This window comes from Elephantulus edwardii, unplaced genomic scaffold (assembly GCF_000299155.1).
Source record: "Elephantulus edwardii isolate Elephantulus edwardi_28Jun2011 unplaced genomic scaffold, EleEdw1.0 scaffold00052, whole genome shotgun sequence".
Classification (NCBI taxonomy): domain Eukaryota; kingdom Metazoa; phylum Chordata; class Mammalia; order Macroscelidea; family Macroscelididae; genus Elephantulus; species Elephantulus edwardii.
Window position 1 is genome coordinate 6,463,360 of NW_006399802.1, and position 18,466 is coordinate 6,481,825.

The 18,466-nt window shown below is 45.3% G+C and overlaps 2 protein-coding genes across 3 annotated transcripts in view; one reads left to right on the forward strand and one right to left on the reverse strand.

Moving 5' to 3' along the window:
* Window positions 1-13,480, forward strand: part of INVS (inversin) — a 180,186-nt gene extending 166,706 nt beyond the window's left edge. Inside the window, exons 13-16 of the mRNA XM_006886972.1 lie at window positions 1,875-2,580; window positions 9,758-9,987; window positions 10,819-10,893; window positions 13,332-13,480. Of these exons, the coding sequence (XP_006887034.1) occupies window positions 1,875-2,580; window positions 9,758-9,987; window positions 10,819-10,893; window positions 13,332-13,480 (1,160 nt within the window). The remainder of the gene's footprint in view (window positions 1-1,874; window positions 2,581-9,757; window positions 9,988-10,818; window positions 10,894-13,331) is intronic.
* A 1,637-nt stretch (window positions 13,481-15,117) lies between these two features.
* The window catches only part of TEX10 (testis expressed 10), a 44,064-nt gene continuing 40,715 nt past the window's right edge, over window positions 15,118-18,466 (reverse strand). The window contains exons 13-14 of one of the 2 annotated variants that reach the window (XM_006886880.1): window positions 16,451-16,604; window positions 15,118-15,340 (exon numbers count right to left, since the gene is read on the reverse strand). In XM_006886880.1, the coding sequence (XP_006886942.1) occupies window positions 15,227-15,340; window positions 16,451-16,604 (268 nt within the window). In that variant the 3' untranslated portion in view covers window positions 15,118-15,226. Of the gene's footprint in view, window positions 15,341-16,450; window positions 16,662-18,466 lie in introns of both variants that reach the window. The other variant, XM_006886879.1, reaches the window with a different exon arrangement.

An 18,466-nucleotide genomic window follows, 5' to 3' on the forward strand; every position in this document is an offset into this window, starting at 1 on the left:
TTTAATGAAAGATTACAGAGACTTTGGGTTTCCAGTCATTCATTGTTGCTTTTGTCCCTACCCACCCACTCCCCCCCAATTCACTCTTCTCCTTGAAAAGAAAGAATAACTCTTTCATTGTTATGCAATCCCCCCCCCAAGTCCACTCCACTATGCAGCCTTAACTCTGGACATCTGTAATGACAAGAATACCCATTCATGTGTCCCTTTTAAGCAGTTCTCTCCCTCATCTGTTTTAATGCAATATACATCTTTCCTCCCCTCCTTTTCTGTCTTCCCTCAACCCTGATGTCAGTCCTGTTTTACAACAGTGGCCCTATGCAATATTTGTCCTTTTTTGACTGAGATATTTCACTCAGCATAATGTCCTCCAGGGTCATCCATTTTGCATAATATTTCATGAGTTCCTTGTTTGTCAATGCTGTATAGTATTTCATTGTGTGAATATACCACAGCTTCTCTATTCATTCATTTGTTGATGGGCACCTGGGTTGTTTCCAGCTCTTTGCTATTGTGAACAAAGCCACAGTAAACGTAGGTGTGCAATATTAGTTCTTTTTGAAATGTGTTATTCTTCTCTTGTGGTTTAAAACTAATTGTGTGTGTGGTTGTGTGTGTTCATGTCCTTTTCTGTTTGTTGAAGTTCTTGGGAGTTTTTCTCTGTCAGGATCTGCTGTTTTTCATGGTGGGCTGTTTGCTTGTGTGTTTTATCATTTTGAATTATGATGGGTCCAATATGTGCATTGTAAGTTAAGGGCGTACCATCCTGTGCTTGTTGCTGTTAGACATCCATTCTGGGCTATCACCATTCTCAGGCCAGTTTTTCTATTAATTTCTTCCATGGGTTGAAAATAAATGACTACCAAACCCATCTGATGCACAAACCTTGTTTTCAAATTCTAGTAAGAGACTCTTCACCTCACCAGAACCTAAACTGACAAACACACATCCTTGCCTCCCAGAGCTCACAAGCAGATTATTTTGTGTGTGATGTTATGTGTTCTGTCATTTCCCAGCTGTTCTGATGGTCCCTTTAAGAGTGCTGGCTTCAAACAGGGTCTTGGTTCTAACTGACTTTCTCTCAGGAGAGTCGCCTCTGTTCTTATCTGGCTGTTAGAACACAACTAGATATTTACTAAGTCTAGCAGCTGCCCACACCACCATTACCACCTGCCTCGACAGAGAGAAGAAGGATTCATGTCCTTGAATTATGAAGTTGGAGAAGAGTAATGAATATCTCATGGGCTGTCAAAAGAACACACAAGTCTGTCCTGAAGGAAGTACAACCAAAGTGCTCCCAAGGGGCAGGAATATTCCGTGACACTTCGTCTCACCTCTTTGGGGCATGTTGTCAGGAGAGGTCCGTCCTTGGGGAAAGACACCATGCTGGGAGAGGTGAAGGGTCAGCAAAAGAGAGGAAGCCCCTCACCAAGATGAGCTGACCGGTGACTGTAACAGTGAGCATGTAAGAGATGATGAGGTTGACACAGGATGGGACAAGGTTCAGAACTTTATCCGTAGGTCACGGGACATCGTAGTCAACTTGTTGGCACCTAACAACGACCAGCAGAATAACTCATACACACATCGCTCTGATTTTGTTTTATCTTCGTTTCTGGTCTCTAGGGAGCTTTTTTCCTTGACAGTGTGATAGTGCTTTTTAAATGACGTTCATTATCCTTTAGTCAGCATTAGTCACTCGTAGTAGGAAAGCTTTCGGCTTCTCTAGCTTACTATTTTGCTGAAAGTAGGAGATATGCATTTTTTCCCCCACCATTATAATCTACACCCTCCTGGTGAAGAATATATGTCAAATTTGACTGTTTTATGCAAATGTTGAGCAATAAATATTCTTTCTGCCTTTTCCTTTTCAGAGACATCCGGAGAACATTCCAAAGACCGACCTGCCTGTGTCCACTTCAAGTCGAATGAAGGCAGTGAGGGACTCAGGCATCCTGGAGCCTCCCGCCCTGAGAAAACTGGAGGTCAAGGTCAGCCAGCTGGTGAGCAGCGGTGTGAAAGAGGGAAGGGCTTCTGGAAGCAGCCCTCTGGCACCAGGGGTGTGGGGACTGGTGAGAAAGGACAGAGTCCCCGAGCAGCTGCGAGCCTGCCACCACAGGACCGTCACCCCGGGAAGCCCAGCAGGCAGTGTGACACAGTGCCCAAGGCCAAGCGTGCTCCCCAAAAAGCACGTGTTCAAGAACTCAAAGGAGGAAGGGGCTCCCCAGCCGGCTCTAGCCGGCCTGGCAGTGCCAAAGGGGAGATGCTCCGTGCTGGGCAGACTGCCACCCACCAGCGAGCACCCAGAAGCAAAGTGATGCAGGACAAGCCCGCAGGAGGGGTGGACTCAGCTTTGCCACCAAGCACAGAGGCGGTGAGATCAGGACTCGGGAAGCTGGGGCTGGCCACGCTGCCCACGGACGCTCAGCCACTCCCTGCCCTCCTCTCTGCACAGAGGGTGAATATCGACCTTCTTCCCGTAGAGCTCCGGCTGCAAATAATCCAGCGAGAAAGAAGCCGGAAAGAGCTGTTCAGGAAAAAGAACAAGGCAGCAGCTGTCATCCAGCGCACCTGGAGAAGGTAGGCCAGGCATCGGGGTGGCTTCGTGAGGAGACACCCCTGTTCCCTCTCACAGTTTCCCTGTACATGAGATGTGGGGGCGTGACAAGGTCAGTTTTAGATGCCAGGAGTCGAAATCAACCTGTTAGCATCTACCACCCACCCATGAAATCAGTGCTTGTGTTTTATTGTTATTAGTTGCATCTAGTTGTTTCTAACACATAGTGACCAACCCCAAGTACAAGAGCAAAACGTCTCCCATTCTTGCATCATCTTCAGGGTCAGGGGTGTGTGGATACATGAGAATCCATTTAGGTTTTTTGAGTGTCTTCCAACCTAGAAGACGCATCTCCCAGCACCTCAATGGGCAGTATTCCGCCAGTTAGCCGTATTGTGGAAGCTTGTGTTTTGCTATGATGCTGGAGACTGTGTCATCAGTTTTTCAGATAACAGCAAAGCCACCCATCAGAGACAGGTTTCAGAAGAGATTTCAGATGACAGTGAAGGCTAGGAAGAAATGCCTGACGATCTTCTAAAAGCTAGCTAATAAAAACTCTGTGGCCTACACAGCAAATCCTACTAATTGAGTTGTATAGGCTGCTTGAAAGATATTTCTGCCAAGAAAGATAGGAAAGTACCCAAAATAGCATGGGGGAAAGTATTTGTAACCAGGAAGCCTGATTTCAGATGAAGTAGTAAAACGTCACCTGAGCTTGGACAAATCACTTGGCTTCACTGACATTCCATTTCTCCACTTGTAAAGTGAGGTTTAGTAATTACTGCACCTGCTCATTTATGCAGCGGGTTGTTGGGGTGAGAATGAAGTCTGTCCAGTAAATGCCAATGCATTTGACAGATAATGAGGTTTTGTTTCTCCTCTTTTTATCCTTGACTCAGAAATTAATCATGCCATTGACACCTATCTGAAAGCCTGCACATCTCCTTTACACTGTTAAGCTTCAAACCAAAATCACAACCAAGTAAATTCCAACTCCCAGCGACTCCTAGGAGAGGGTGGAACTGTCCCGTAAGTTTGCTGAGACTGTAATCCTGATGGAAGCAGGTGGCCACATCTTCGTCCCACAGAGCGCCTTGTAGGTTGAAACCACCACACTTTTGGTTCAACTGAGGGCTTTAACCGCTGTGTCACCAGACTTCACTCTGTAAGCATCCACCCCTGCTGCTGAGTCGATTCTGATTCATAGTGACCCCACAGGACAAAGTGGAACCCCTACAAAGGGTTTCTGAAGCTGTAAATCCTAACAGGAACAGACTGTCTTACCTTTCTCCTGTAGGTGGGCTGGTGGGTTTGAACTGCCTACCCTTTGGCTAGCAGCCCACTATGCCACCAGACTCCTCTGGAAGCACCAGCAGGCCCTGATTTTAGATTGTTGTTGCTGTTGTGCCTTCGAGTCAGACCTGACCCACAGTTGACCCTTCAGTGGGTTTCAGAAGCAGTAAGTCATGCAGGAGGCGATTGTCCATCCTTCTGTGGAGCAGCTGGTGGATTTAAACTGGGTGGTTTTGGGATTGCAGCAGAGCCTCTTACTGCTAGGCCACCAGATCTCCCAATTTTAGATCTGGTTAATTGATAACTAGTACCCAGTATGGACTAAACCCAACATGTGAGGACTCAAGTAGTCTTCTCCACATAGAAGATTCTCTTTAATCTCAGGCACTCGGTTTGATGGATTGATAGTGACTGTAACAATGGGCTCAACCGTATCTGAGATCATGACAGTGGTACAGGATAGGGCAAGATTCACATCTGTGGACTTGAGGTGACTGGGTTTTTGTCAAATCAGTGGTACCTAACAATGGCTCAATGCCATCAGTTTTGTTCTGGGTTTTCAAACCTATAAATCCCAACAAGCAGAAACTGTCATTTTCCCAAGGAGACACTGCCATAACAAGTGGATGGCTTTAACAGATAGAGATGTAGTTTCACACCATTTAGGAAGGTAGAAATCCAAATTCAGGGTGCCACCTGTAGGGGAAGGCTTTCTCCCTTGGTCGGCCCCAGGAAGGACTTTCTCTCTTCTTCTTCTATTCCCTGGCCCTGTAGAAACCTCCCTCCATGTGGCTTGGCCTCAGCCTCCCTCCCATCTCTGTTTGCTAATCTACTTGTTTAATGGCTTAGAGATCTCAAGAGAGACTGAGTCAAAATAAACCCTCCAGTGATCTTGTCTCATTAACAGAACAAAGACAGCCCACTCCTAAATGGGATTATAAACCTAAACATTCAGGCTAAGATTTGCAACATGTTATATTTTGGGGGGATGCAGTTCGATCCATAACAGAAAAGGACCAAGCAGGTCACTGCAAGTGAAGGAGAAAAGGGAGCCAGACAGAATTCCAGGGCAGAGTGATGGGAGGTCCAGGGTGAGGCGTCCAGAAATTGCACACCAAAGACTGACTCCTTATGAGCCGAGCCGGGGATCTGGCGGGTATGCACAATCTGTGTGGTGCTTCCTCAGGCTGAACAGTGAGTGGCAGCTTATAGTCCGCTCTTATGCACCGTTTCATTTGTTTTCTCAACCACACTGGGAAACACTCATGATCAGAATTTATTTTCCCTCTTGTCCAAGAGGTGCAGACCCAGTCCTTGAAGTTCTGTCCCAGTCCAACCCAAGTTATTAGGAAACTGTAATCATTAGGAAAGTGAGTTCTGGCTGTGCTCAGGATTCTGGCGTTGGAGGCAGGTCCTTGCTCTCACCAATAGACTGGACAAGAAGGGCTAGTTGGATGGCGGCTCACACATCACAGTGACCAGCAGGAACAGGGTGTTGCTGTCCTTATTTTTACTAAAATCAATATGTTGTGTGCCCTCGAGTTGGAACTGACTCATAGCTGACCTTCCAGTGGGTTTTCAGAGGCAATAATCACAGGGAGGAGATTGCCTGTCCTTCTGCAGAGCAGCTGGTAGATTCAAACCTTCAGAATTACAGTGCAGCATCTTACCAGAGCTCCCTAATAAATTCTACTGTCGTTGTTGAGCACTGTCAAGTCAGAACCGACTAATAGCTGACCCTCCAGCAGGTTTTCACAGGCAGCAAATTGCACAAAAGGAGATTGTCCACTTACCGCCCATGGAGTACCTGGCGGCTTCAAACCACATACCTTTCAGTTGGCAGCACGGTTTCTTACCTTACCATTAAGCCACTAGAGCTTCCTAATACCAGTAGTTAGTAATTAGTATTTCCTGGGTATTTGCACCAAGCACTGGACTAAGGATTTTTATATGTACTAATTAATTTAATCTGCATAAAAACCCTTTAAAGTAGGCACTGTCCTTATCTCTACAGATGAGGAAACTGGAACAGGAAGTGGTTGATTAACTTAGCACAGTTCACAAAGTTCCTATGTGGCAGCGCTGGGCTTTGTCCCGAGTTTATCTGGGATTGAATGGTCATGGTTCTCCCTTCTTGGAGAGTTCTTCCAGGTCCGGGACTGGCTATGATCCCAGGGAAACTTTTTGTTAAGTATCTCAGCAGAAGGGTTTACCACATCAGACTCCACAGCTGTTCATGGGCTAAAAGGTTCCCCCTCAGACGGTCTTATTCGTGGACTTCTTTGAAGAGACAGAAGTTGACAGGTCCTGTCAGTAAGTGTCCATAGTAGTAAATGAGCCTTCCGTCATTGCTCCCCAGAACAGTGGGCTCATAGTCTAATATGCCCATCTGGAAAGGCATACAGGCCCCCTATGGCCGAGCCATTGTCCAACTCTAACGCCTGGGACATTACTTCCAAAGGACTGCTGGGGCTCTGCTCATTGTAGAAAGCCACGTGTTCTGGTGACGTTAACAACCCTGTTACTGTTTGTGTTATCATTGTACATCATCTGTTTTAACTGAAGGAGCACAACATGCTCTCTGGGTCTACATCCAATCTGACAAGGGCCGAAAGAGTACTTCAGGGTAGGAGAGGGAGCAGGGCTTGGCACCCAGTGCTCGGTAAACGCAGGTGATTGTTAAGGATGGAGACGAAGAGACTTGGAAATGCATTGGGTCGAAGTGAGCAGACTGAATGCTGAGCCCTAAGAAAATAAGGATGTGTGAACTTTATTATCAATCAAGACTTGACTCTTGTTAGGTAAATAAGGACAGACAGGCTGGACCATAAGAAAAGCCTTGAGCCCAAGGATGAAAAAGGACTATCAGATGTGTTACAACTCTCAGCAGTCAAGAAGCGTGTGTACTCATTGAGAATGGGGTATAGAGGGTGCTTCTCTGAACACGAAGACCGCCATCTCACTGGGCACAGGCTCCCAGTCACTAAACAAGAGTCAGTTAGACAGAAGCTACTTAAGAGTTTCCCAGATACCTGAGCTTTCGGTGAGTGATCTGCCCAAGAGGGTGTAGAAGACTGTCAGCAACAGAACGGTGCCCTGTGGAACAGAAATGCCCCTGCTCCCTGCTTTTCTCTACCACTGACTTTTTGGGCACGTAGTATATCTTCTAGTAGAAGGATGTGCCACACTCGGTCTCTCACCAGCAAAAGAGGGGGAACTTGTGTAATCTCGGTGGCTGCATCAAGCACAGCAAGGTTCGGGCAGATGTAGGAAAAGTTCCCTGTTTGGAGTCTTGTGGATGTGGCGCAGCCAAGCCTGGGGGTTGCTGCTCTCTACTGCGCCTTCGAGACCCACAGGAAAGCAGCCCAAGATGATCAACGGTGATTTAACTTTCCTGGGAGGCTCTAAACCTGCTGAGTTCAGTAAGCAGTTTAGGAACTTATGAATGTTAGTCAAGTGAGATGAAAACCTCAAAACCCATGGCCATCAAATCAGTGCTCTTAGACCCAGGAAGATACAGACAACTAACCGTGCCATTGAGTTTCCAACGTGGTAAATCTTTCTGGAAGTAGAATGATTCCTCTATCTCCTCTGGAACTGCTGGTGTGTTTGAACTGCTAACCTTTCAGTTAGCAGTCAGATACTTTAACTATTATGTCATATATATATATGTGTGTGTGTGTGTGTGTGTGTGTGTGTGTATTTTATATATATAATCTCCATTACTGTTGAATCAATCCTACTTGTAGCAACCCTTCATTGAGTTTCCAAGGCTGTGAATATTTATGAAGCCATCTTTCTCCCACAGAACTTGTGGACTCGAACTGGCAGGCTTTCCCAGTGCATTTCCCAGTCTCCTCTTCTCCATCCTTCATTATCGCCTATGTTTACTGCACCATGCCACCAGGGCTCCTTCTACATGTTGTTATGTGCCATTGAGTTACTTGTGACCCTATGTTATGTAGAGCCCTAAACCCTGCTCTATCCTGTGCCAACCTCCTTGTCTCTCACACATCTACCCCCTTAGCCCCAGTCACTAAATTAATCCTTCTCGAGGGTCTTCCACTCCTGTATTGTACCTCCACCCTCCCAAGCACGATGTCCTTCTCCAAGGACCGGCCCCTCCTTGCAACATGTCCAAAGTATGTCAGACGAAGCTTCAGAATTCTTGCCTCCAAGGAGTAGCCTGGTTTCACCTTCTCCAGAAAGAATCTGCTCATTCTCTTAGCAGTCCACGGTATATTCAACAGTTCTCCAGTACCAAAGCTCAAAGGCATCAATTCTCATGAGATCTTTTTAAAAAGCCACCCAGGCTCTCTGTAGTGGAGTTGTTTTTGACTCATATTCAAGCTGCCTGTTCACGAGAAGCTGGTGCATTTGAATCACTTACCTAGTTAGCAGCCCACATTTCTAAGTCAAATGTGCCGTCGAGTCAGTAAAGTCATAGCTGCCCATCCAACGGGTTTTCAGAGGCAGTAAATTGCACATGAGGAGACTGTGCAGCTTTCTCCAGAGGAGCAGCTGGTAGATTCAAACTTCCTGCCTTTGGATTGGCAGGACAACTCCTTACCACTAAGTTATCAGTATGTTGTTGTTGTTAGGTGCCATCAAGATGACAAATCATAGCAACCCTATGAGCAACAGATCTGAACTCTGTCCTATCCTGTGCAATTCTCATAATCTCCGACACCCTCAAGCCCATTGCTTGTCACTGTGTCAGTCCATGTGGCTGAGTTTCTTCCCCTCCTTCGCCGTCCGTCCACCTTCCCAAGCATGATTCCTCTCCAAGGAATAACCTCTCCTACTACATGCCCAAAGTGTGTGAAATGGAGCTTCACCATCTTTACCTTCAAGGGGTACTCTGGCTGCAACTTCTCCTAGACATACCTGTTCTTTTAGCAGTCCATGGGATATTCACTCTTATCCAACATAATTCAAAGGCATCAATTATTGTGTCATCCTCAGTCACTGTCCAGCTCTTAGATATATCAAGTGACTAAAAAGACCATGGCCTGAATCAGGCGCATTTAGTCCTCAAACTGAAATCATTGCTCCTTAATAATTTGGAGCATTTCCTCACTTCAGACTTTACCAGAAATCCCTCAAAGGAAATAGAACCATCGTCACCCTTCCTCTCCCTTCTCTCCAGTCCAAGCTCCATCCTTCAGCCAATCTGCCAGTAAAGCACACAGCTCTGACCTTTGCCAATCTCCTTGAAAAGCTCTTTGGGCTCCCAGAATGCAAAGGATGCAGATCAAGGTCCTTAGCATTATTTCAGTGTGGGACGGTGGGATGTTCAGCATCTGATTTTGGCTGTGTGGTCTTCTCTAAGTTAGTATTTTTGAGCTTCGTGTATCTACTAGAGTTCTTTTTAGTCTGAGAAAAAGTGTCTGGTATAAAACATGCCCTCAACAGTGGTGGCTTCTCTCATGGCTGTAGGCCCTCACCTGTTTCCCCTCATCAGACATGCAGTGCTCCAATCACATGGTGATTCTCCCGTGCCTGGACAAACGCCACAGCTTTGCACACATCACCTCTGCTGCCTACAGTGCTTTATAAGACCCAGCAGAAGTAATCCACTTCCAGAATCCTTCCCTAGTCCCCAAGGTTGCCATTCTGGCATGTGCTTCCAGTCTCGCTTTCTCTTCTTAGGTAGTATTTCTCACAATTCCCTTGTTTTGGCATCTGCACCTTCAGGCCAAGGGCTGATCTGGGTGATGGTTCAGGAAATGTTTGACGGTGAAAAAAGGATGTAATATGCAAAATACTACCACTGAAATTAGGAATAAAAACTTAAGTGAACCATCAGAAAACTCAACAAATGCTCTGTCCAGGAACCTTCACGATATTTGGATTTCTCAGTACTGTGGTCTCAGTAAGCCTTACAGCCTCTTCTGTTCCCCCCAGGTATCAACTCCAGAAGCGCCTTTCCCAGCTTCTGCATCTGAAGCAGCGGGGAGCTGGAGATGGGGAGAAATGGAACAGAGAGTGTGTGGCCTTGCTCCTCCAGGTCTGGAGGAAAGAGCTGGAACTAAAGGCCCCAAAGACCATCCCAGCAGGCAGGCCCACCAAGAGTCCAGTGAAGGGCAGCTCCGGCGTGAAGTCCGCCAAGCATATGGTGCTCAAGCAGATCTATGGTAATGCTCTTCACAGGCACCTCCCAGTGCAAACAGCACTCTAGAGAATCAGAAATGGGATTTCAGGATGCTGGGAAAATGACACGCAGATAGGAACAAAACAATTACTTCCAGGCACCAAGAGAATCAACCCCAGCACCATCCATTGCCTGTCCCCTTCACCCTAGCAATTCTGGATCGAAAGTGGATCCATGAGGCATTCTGCCATCTTAGCCCAGCGTAGTCCAGAGTATCCTCAGTGACCCCACTGGGGTCTTCTCCCTCCAAGGCCCTTTTCGAGGACTGCAGGCTGTGTCAAAGCTGCCTGCCCACCTTTGACCTTTCTGTGCCAGGACAGCACCCAGCCCGCCGCTGTCACATCTGACTCATAGCAGCCCTTGGTGCGCTGAGGCTGCCCCATCCCTCTCCTGAGGAGAGCAGTGGGTTCCAGCTGCTGATCCTTTGGTTACCAGCCCAACACTTAACCCTCTGTGGCTCCAGGGCTCCTTCCAGCTTTTTCCCCAGCTGCCCCATCTGCTGTGAAATGGCCCAGACCCAAGCTCTGCACACAGTCCTCGTTCATGCAGATGAACTGCTGTAAAGTGAAAGCGTTCCAGCTCTGGGTAGAGCTCATCCAAACAAACTCAGCAAAGAATTAGCCTGGCTGACTCTCCAGCAGCAAAGACAGAGAGCCAAGGCACTTTGGGAAACAGAGCTCCTGCAGAGCCCCGGGCTTCCATGGTATCCTAATTGGTCTTGACAGACACCTTCCTAATGCTACAGAATTCAGAACTAGTTGGGGCCACAGCTGCCACTGGTCAATGACAGATGATCATTTTTGGTTGATTTCAGGTTGCTCTCAAGAAGGTAAAGTCCATCATCCCACAAGATCTCCAAAAACCCCTTCTGTGCTGCATCTCAATTCGGGTAAGGCCGCCACAGGACTGACAAGAGCTGCTGGGGAGATGTGAGCAAGGTGTCAGAACACACTGGGGGGTGTCCAACAGACATTGGAGCTCAGGCCCTGTTGGTGGAATTATTCCTGCAGTCAGCATCTGCCTCTGTAAGAGACAAATGATTTTTCACATCCAAATCTATTATCATGCTGCCTCCAGTGGAAATAATAAATAGTGGTTAACTCTCGCTCACCTGTACATACACACTTGTTCACATAAGGGAGAAATTAAAAGTACTGTCATTCTTCAAAGTAAGTTTGGGAACTGTTGTTCCACTTTGGTTTCACATTAGTTTCCTTCATCTTCCCCAAAATGGGAAATAGCCTTCCCTCACTGGTTCTGGCCCTTACCGCTAGGGCACGAGCTGAGGGCTAAGACCATGTCCAGCACAGCACACGCACGACCACCTTCACATCTCTACGAGCAGCTCAGGGAACCAACTCCCGTTCCAGCTTCCAGACAAGTGTTTTACTCAGGGTCCCTTCCTTCATGCCAGCATTAAATTTGGGTGATAAGTTCAGCGCTGTCAGCAGCTAATGCCAGTTCCAGTGTTCTCCAGAGGTGGCTATGGCAACATGTTCCCCCTCCCCGCAGACATCAGTTATCTCCCAGGAGTAAAGTGCAGCTGGGACAGCGAACAGGGACTGTCAGCACGAACTTTACCATTCATTTAGCTTTGAAGGAGGAAAGGGGCAGAGTAATTATGGCAACATCTTTAATAGGAGCTGTGTTACCTCATGTAACATAGGAGGCTGATCCAAGAGTGGTTAGAAACTTTGAAGGGAGTCCAAGCCCCAAGTTGTATGGGAGAAAATGTTCATCTTCATACTTAAGTGAACTCAGAATCGGTTTGGAAGCTGAACTGTCAGACAAGCGGTGTTTTTTTTTTACAAGCGGTGTTTTTAATTTACTACAAATGAATCAGAAAATGTAGCCATCTTCAATCTTAAATGTTCGGCAGGATGTAAGTTATGGAGCTCAATGGACAGAGTAAACAAATTCAAGTACTTGTGATTTCCTGCACTTAACAAGGGAGCTCTAGTGGCCAAGTGGTAAGCAGCTGCCCTGCAAAACACAGAAGCAAGATGATGAGCAGTCTCCTCCCATGCGATTCACTGCCTCTGAAACCTACTGGAGTGTCAGCTAGGAGGTTCTGACTGGACAGCACACAACACACGTAATACGCTGCTGTTACGAACCACTGAGTCTAAATGGGCCCCTAACTAACCCGCCCTCCGTTTTTCAAAGGCACTAAATCCCATGGGAGGGAACGAACTACTCATCTTTCTCCAACTGAGCAGCTGGTGGGTTTGAACCACAAGTGTTTGGGTTGGTAGTACATATCCTTACTACCAGTCCCCAGCACTCCATCATGCTAGATGGAGAAAAGATTGAAATTATCAAAGATTTCATCTTACTTGGATCCACAATCAACACTTTGGTACCAGCAGTCAGATCAGGAGTAATAATGCACTGGGAAAATACGCGGTGATGTCAGTTTGAAGATTAAGGTATGTCTGATTCAGGCCATGGTTTTTTCAGCCACTTGCGGAGAGCTGGATAATGAAAAATATGGAAGAAGGGAACCCTTTGAGTTGTGGTGTTGGACAAGAGCTCTGAAAACCCACAGACTGCCGAAAAAACAGATGTCTTGGGAAAAGCACAACCAGAGTTGCTCCTTGAGGGCAAGGATGGTGAGGCTTTGTCCCATACACTTTGGGCATGTTGCTGGGAGAGGCTATCTCTTGGAAAGGGACAAAGGGACATGCTAGGAAAGGTGGAGGGCCAACAAAAGAAAGGAAGACTCTTAATCCTTGCTTGCCCCCAACTAGCACTCTGGCTGTGATAAAACAGTAATATATAAAAAAAGGGAAACTCAAGACCAATACATTGGTTACCTTTTAAAGCCTTCCTATTTATTTGTTCCCCAATGAATGAGAGCACTGAATAGCAACATGGCCACCTCAGCAAGGTCTCTTAACCTGACACCTTGATGTCCTCATTTTTCCAATGAGAAACGATTACATCATTAGTTTTCCTATGTTGGTTTGTAATTTCAAGGTCATAAGGCTTTAAAAAAATCCATTTTAAGTTTGATATACCATCATTTTTGAGGATCAGAGTTATTAAGTAAACTTCTTTTGTAGAATGAACTTTTGGAAACTGTGAGGTACACAAAAAGTTAAAAACTAAGAGTGATGCTTGTGCTTGCTATGTGAGATACATGGGAAGACAATGGATCTTCCAAATAAGACTGAAAACCCAGGTTCCAGTCCTAGTATTTCAATCCTCCAGATCCGTTTTTTTTTTTTCTCAAAAAGATGTTACTTCTCTTTCACAATGAGGGAAAATGCACACTTCTCTCTATACTATAATAAGCAGAGTATCTGTCTCGTGTTTCTTTTACAGTGAGCAGCTTGCAGTGTATACACCTCCCCGAGAACAGTAGAAGATCAAAGAACTTTTCTTACAACCTACAGTCAGCTACTCAGTCAAAAAGCAAAACAAAGCTTCAAGTGCCTACACCAGACGTTCTCCGGGGGAAATGGAACAGCTAGTTGAGTTCCCATTCTCTGCTCATTCTCTTTTCCAGCATGGGGAGATTTTAATGCCAATGCCCAAAGCCTTGTTAGTCTGGAGATGTGGCAATAACTGGAAGAATGTCAGAACTTTCCACTCTTACCCAGCAGTTTGTGAATCATCCTAGCAGGAACCTAGCTCTGTGCTGCCTTCACATCAGTATGCTGAAAACGAGAACTAATCATTAGCAGTAAAAGTCTGTGCAAACAAGGATGCTACGTTAGGATTTTGGCAGCTGGCTGGCACGGGCCCACCTTCTTCAAGTGAAGACTCTTAAATGAGACTGTGAAGGAGCTTGTTCTACAGACTTCATCTCCCCACTGGTTCTGGAATTTATCGATTTCATACCAAAGATACCATCCCAACTAGTTACTCTACTATCGGTTTTACATTTGAGACCAGAATCGTGACTCAGTGTTGCTTTTAGAAACTGTTCGTGGGACCCGACACACTCCACTGATGGGTGACAGGCTGCAGTTCCATGGATGCCTCTGCTGTGCACTCTGCAAGGTGTTCTCACCACCAGCAGCACCACAGGGAGGGGAGGAGGGGTGTTAACAGCCCGGCCACTCGTGCAGCAGGCACGTATTCATTCACGTGCTCTGGATACAGGAAAGCAATGCTGTCAAAGTGCCATTGCTTTTCACAGGGAAAACTTGACAACCAAGCACATTCTTGTTCTCTAAATAAAGCCCAGTAACTGGTCACCTGTCTGGTCTTTTCCACATTTTTAATGTGTAAGGTGCCGTGGGAATGTAGACAAGAGGCACAGTGTTGACATATTAGGTGCACAAGTATTTGAAGGGCTGGTTCCATTTTCTTAAGATCATTGATACCTCTGTGCTGACAATAAGAGATTGGAAGCAAAATTGTGTTTACTTAATTTAATCATCTTCATTTTTACAGTTTGCTACTTAAATGGTTACATTCATCATGTTCATAATTATGAGGTATTATATAAAAATCACTTTATACAACAAGTAACTTTTAAAAACTATAATGGATCTTTAGTAGAAAATGATTGTAAAAGTACACTTACCCAGACTAGACCAAGCACCACTTAGACCAAGAAAATCCAAACAAAATGAACACCATCCTGAAATCTTGCCCCTCTGCACAGAAGGCTTAAAAACTCTGTAAATGACACTACTCCATAGTAAGAGGCTGACGGTCTTTTAAAAGTACTGGCAGAAGATCCAAAACAAACAAAAATCTGGTTTCTGTTGCAGGCTGAGTAAAGTGGACTGAGAACATAAATGAAATTTGCCTACATCACAGAGATTTAGCTAATTTCCTGGTAATAACAGAAGCTATCATAGTATTACTATATACTTTATAAATACTTGATTCTCACTCATGGCTGGCCCTCCACTGGATTTCAAATCATAATAGGAGAAGATGGCCTATCTTTCTCCCAAGTTGCTGCTGGTGAATTTGAATCTCTGAAGGTGTGAGTGAAGCCTTTGCGTTAGCAACCACCAGAGTGCTCCTTATAAACACTTCATTCCCAGAAAATACAAAACACACTCCCCACTGTATCATATTCTGCTCCACAAGGTCAGCCTGCCCACCAGTGGAAAATGCCAAGTTTTAGTTTAAAGGAAAGTTCATAAACAACTTCTTTAAAAGTTCAGTTTTAATGACAAATATTTATTCCATCAGTTTCTCTTCAAAATTAGATAGATGCGAATAAAGTTTCAAACAGGAGGTACCATGGTTTCTCTTCAATATACTGTATTCAATGTACCAGACCCCTGGGCATGCCCGGTGAGGTACACGTTGAAGCAGTAATGCAAATCTGTGAGCCACTGTTCCTGAACACCTCCGCTCTTGAGCGTCTTAAGAGAAAAACAAGTAATCTGAGAGTTATACCAACATCCCTGCACTACGTGACAGTATTTTCACACCCAAACACCACCTCCATCTAAAAAACCATCCCCGGGAGGGTACTTGGAAAAGGGAACCTATTAATTAGGTGTTACCACAAGCTGTGAAAATTCCTAGTTACATGTCCAATTCCAAGCCCTACCACGCAGCTTCTTTGTGGGTTGGTTCCCTCCCCCAGATTTTGGGACTAATGGAATTCCACTTTTCAAACATTTCTAAACCCCCCCCCGCCCCCCATCCCATGGCATGCCAGAATCTCAGTTTCTGTGGAAGAGTTACACTAGGATTTACAAGGCTGTCACAATTTATCAATTGCTTCCTGTGGTGATGGGCGGATTCTCCAATCGGGGACTAACTAAAAATCTTGACTTTTCTTCTGTTATTTCTGAATTATTTCACTGCTTTTTCCCCCAATTCAGAATGACCAGCTGTCCCTGGACCATGACACCCACGGCCAACAGCACAGAGCAAGCCACTGGGCAGCCCAGAAGAAGCAGCCTCCTTCCCCTTCCCCCTTGATGACAAGAGAATGACCTCAAGTTTATTCCTGCTCAATAGTTTTCGTATGACAGCTAACATTTATTGAGCACTTTGATAAATGCCCAGCACACTGAAAACTTGACTTAGATGAACTTATTTAATGTTCACTAAAAACTCAATGAAGTTGAAATTATTTCCATTTTTACACATAGGAAAAGCAGCTCAGATAGGTAAAATAACTTGTCAGCTATCACAGTTAATCAATATTGAATTCAGGTAGCTGCCCTTCTGATGCCTGTTATTTTTTTCCCAAGCAAGCTGCTTGCTGCATTAATCCAGTACCCATTTTAAAAAGCTCTTTTTACTGATTGGAATGAGAGACATTCCTTTGGGCAAGTGACAATCAGGGTACTGGACAGAGGTGAAATCCTGAGGAATTATGACCTGGGCTAAATTCTAGGGAGTTGGTCAATGTAGGAGAACTGGACCCTCCCAGCAAACACTACTCCACCCACCAGACCTCCTCCCCATGATCCTTGATGGTCCCAACAGCACTAACGCCCACTGTCCACATCGCTCACCGTGATATTCCTGATGATCTGCTGCACCAAGATGGCGTTGGTCAACATGTGAGTCCTGAGGGGTGCGTGCTGCAGCAGCAGACGAAGGAGCTGGCCCACAACAGGCAGCTCCGTGGGCCCCGCTCTGTTCACCCGCAGGCTCTGCAGCATCAACCTGAGAACTCGAGGCAGGACGACCAGGATGGAGACACAAGCCCCCCACAGCTTGTCCCTACAACAGCAGAGATGGAAAGTGGTGAGCCCAGCACAGGCACAAGATTCCTCTTCACCTCTCCAAACGGAAAATGTCCTTTTAACAAATGTATTGTTACAAAATACCACAAATCAACTATTAAAAACTTGGCTTCATGTTAAGTAAAAACTCAAATAGAGAAATGAGCTGATGTCACTTATTCTATGGGTCTAGGCAACCAGCACTGTCCCAGGCTTAGTGATTATTCAACAAAGAATTAGCCCCAGAACAGAATGATCTGCACATGCAAATCTGGGAGTCATTACTGGACAGTACTGAACTGTCTACTACACAACAACAAAGACATAAGAAGATGAAGAATGTCTCAATGGTAAAGGGAAGGGGAAAAACCTCTAAGCTTATCAACTTTATTATGAACCTCAATTTCTCACAATAGGCCAGACAAAGGGAGAGAGATGCGCCTCCCAAAAGCCTATCAGTTAACAGGGGTGCTATCCCTATGACTAAGGACATAAACATAGAAAAGAGAAAATTCAGATTTCAGTAAAGATCATTCTCTTGGTACTGTTACAGAATAAAGTGAAAAATATTTATAGTAGAAACAGGTGGACTTAAGAACACCAATGAAATAAAGCAAGAGGGATCTGAAGCAAGCCTATGTCAAGTGTCTGCTCGAGTTTCTGTATCATGAGAGCAAAACCCTCCTAGTCCCAAATCTTTGTGAAAGAATGTGGTCCCTTCCAAGGATACAGTGACTAGTTTCTAACTATACATCTATCATCTCTCAACACCCCACCCATCAGTCATATGGTGAACAATGAACTTCCACCTTGCCAACCAGGTTCTCTGTAGACTTTATCCAGTCTCTCAGTTGTTGCAGAGCCAAGCTAGGGGGGGCATATGTAAAGGGAGGAAATTCAGGCTGCAGACACAGCCAGTGAGGCAAAGACACAAGTAGAAACTACACAATCGGGGGGTGGGGGTGGGTGGGGGTGAGAAGTTGGGAAAAGTTACTGCTGTGGTTCCTACTAGTTCTAACTCCTCATCCCAGTTCCCAATGATGACCAGCCACACTTCTAACCCGAGTTTTGCAAGTTATTCTTATAATGGCCCAAAAGAGTCTTTTTCTACTCTTAGTTAATTGAGTGGAATTCAAGTAATTCCTGATCAAAATCCTGCTAAAAGAGCTACTGATTTCTCACTCATGCCAGCAGTAAAGATCGAGATTCCACTCTTCAGACACTTCCATTAAAGAAAACTGTCAAGGAAAAGAGAATGGGACCTCCACGCTAAACAAGATGGAGGCAGTGCCATATACAGACCAGTGACAGCCATTCTTACTGTCTTCTAAAATTTGTCACTTTCAAGAACCATTTTACTTCTTCTAGGAAATGTAGACAGACCTGGAACCAATGAAGGAGAACTTTCAGCCCAACACAAGACTAAACTTTTTTAAAGGCACAGATCACTTTAAAATATCTGATAAGTAACAAATCTACACTAAGGTATATCCTGACTGCAGTACAATACAACAAAAAACAAACAATAAAAACCTTCAAACGAAAAAGGACTCAGGCAAACAGTATACTTTTTATTACCAATAACGAGCTAAAAGATAACAGAAAAGCGTGTTCAAGTTACCAGGTAAAACCTAATTTTCAGGCCAATATTTGAAAAATGGAAAGCCTCCTGGTAACCTGACTGGAATTCTCGTTATGTGCAATCTCACAGCCACCTTCAGTGGGAGATGTTGTTTGTTGTTGTTATATGCCGTCGAGTCGCCTGCGTCTCATATCGACCCTATGTACAACAGCCCTAAACTC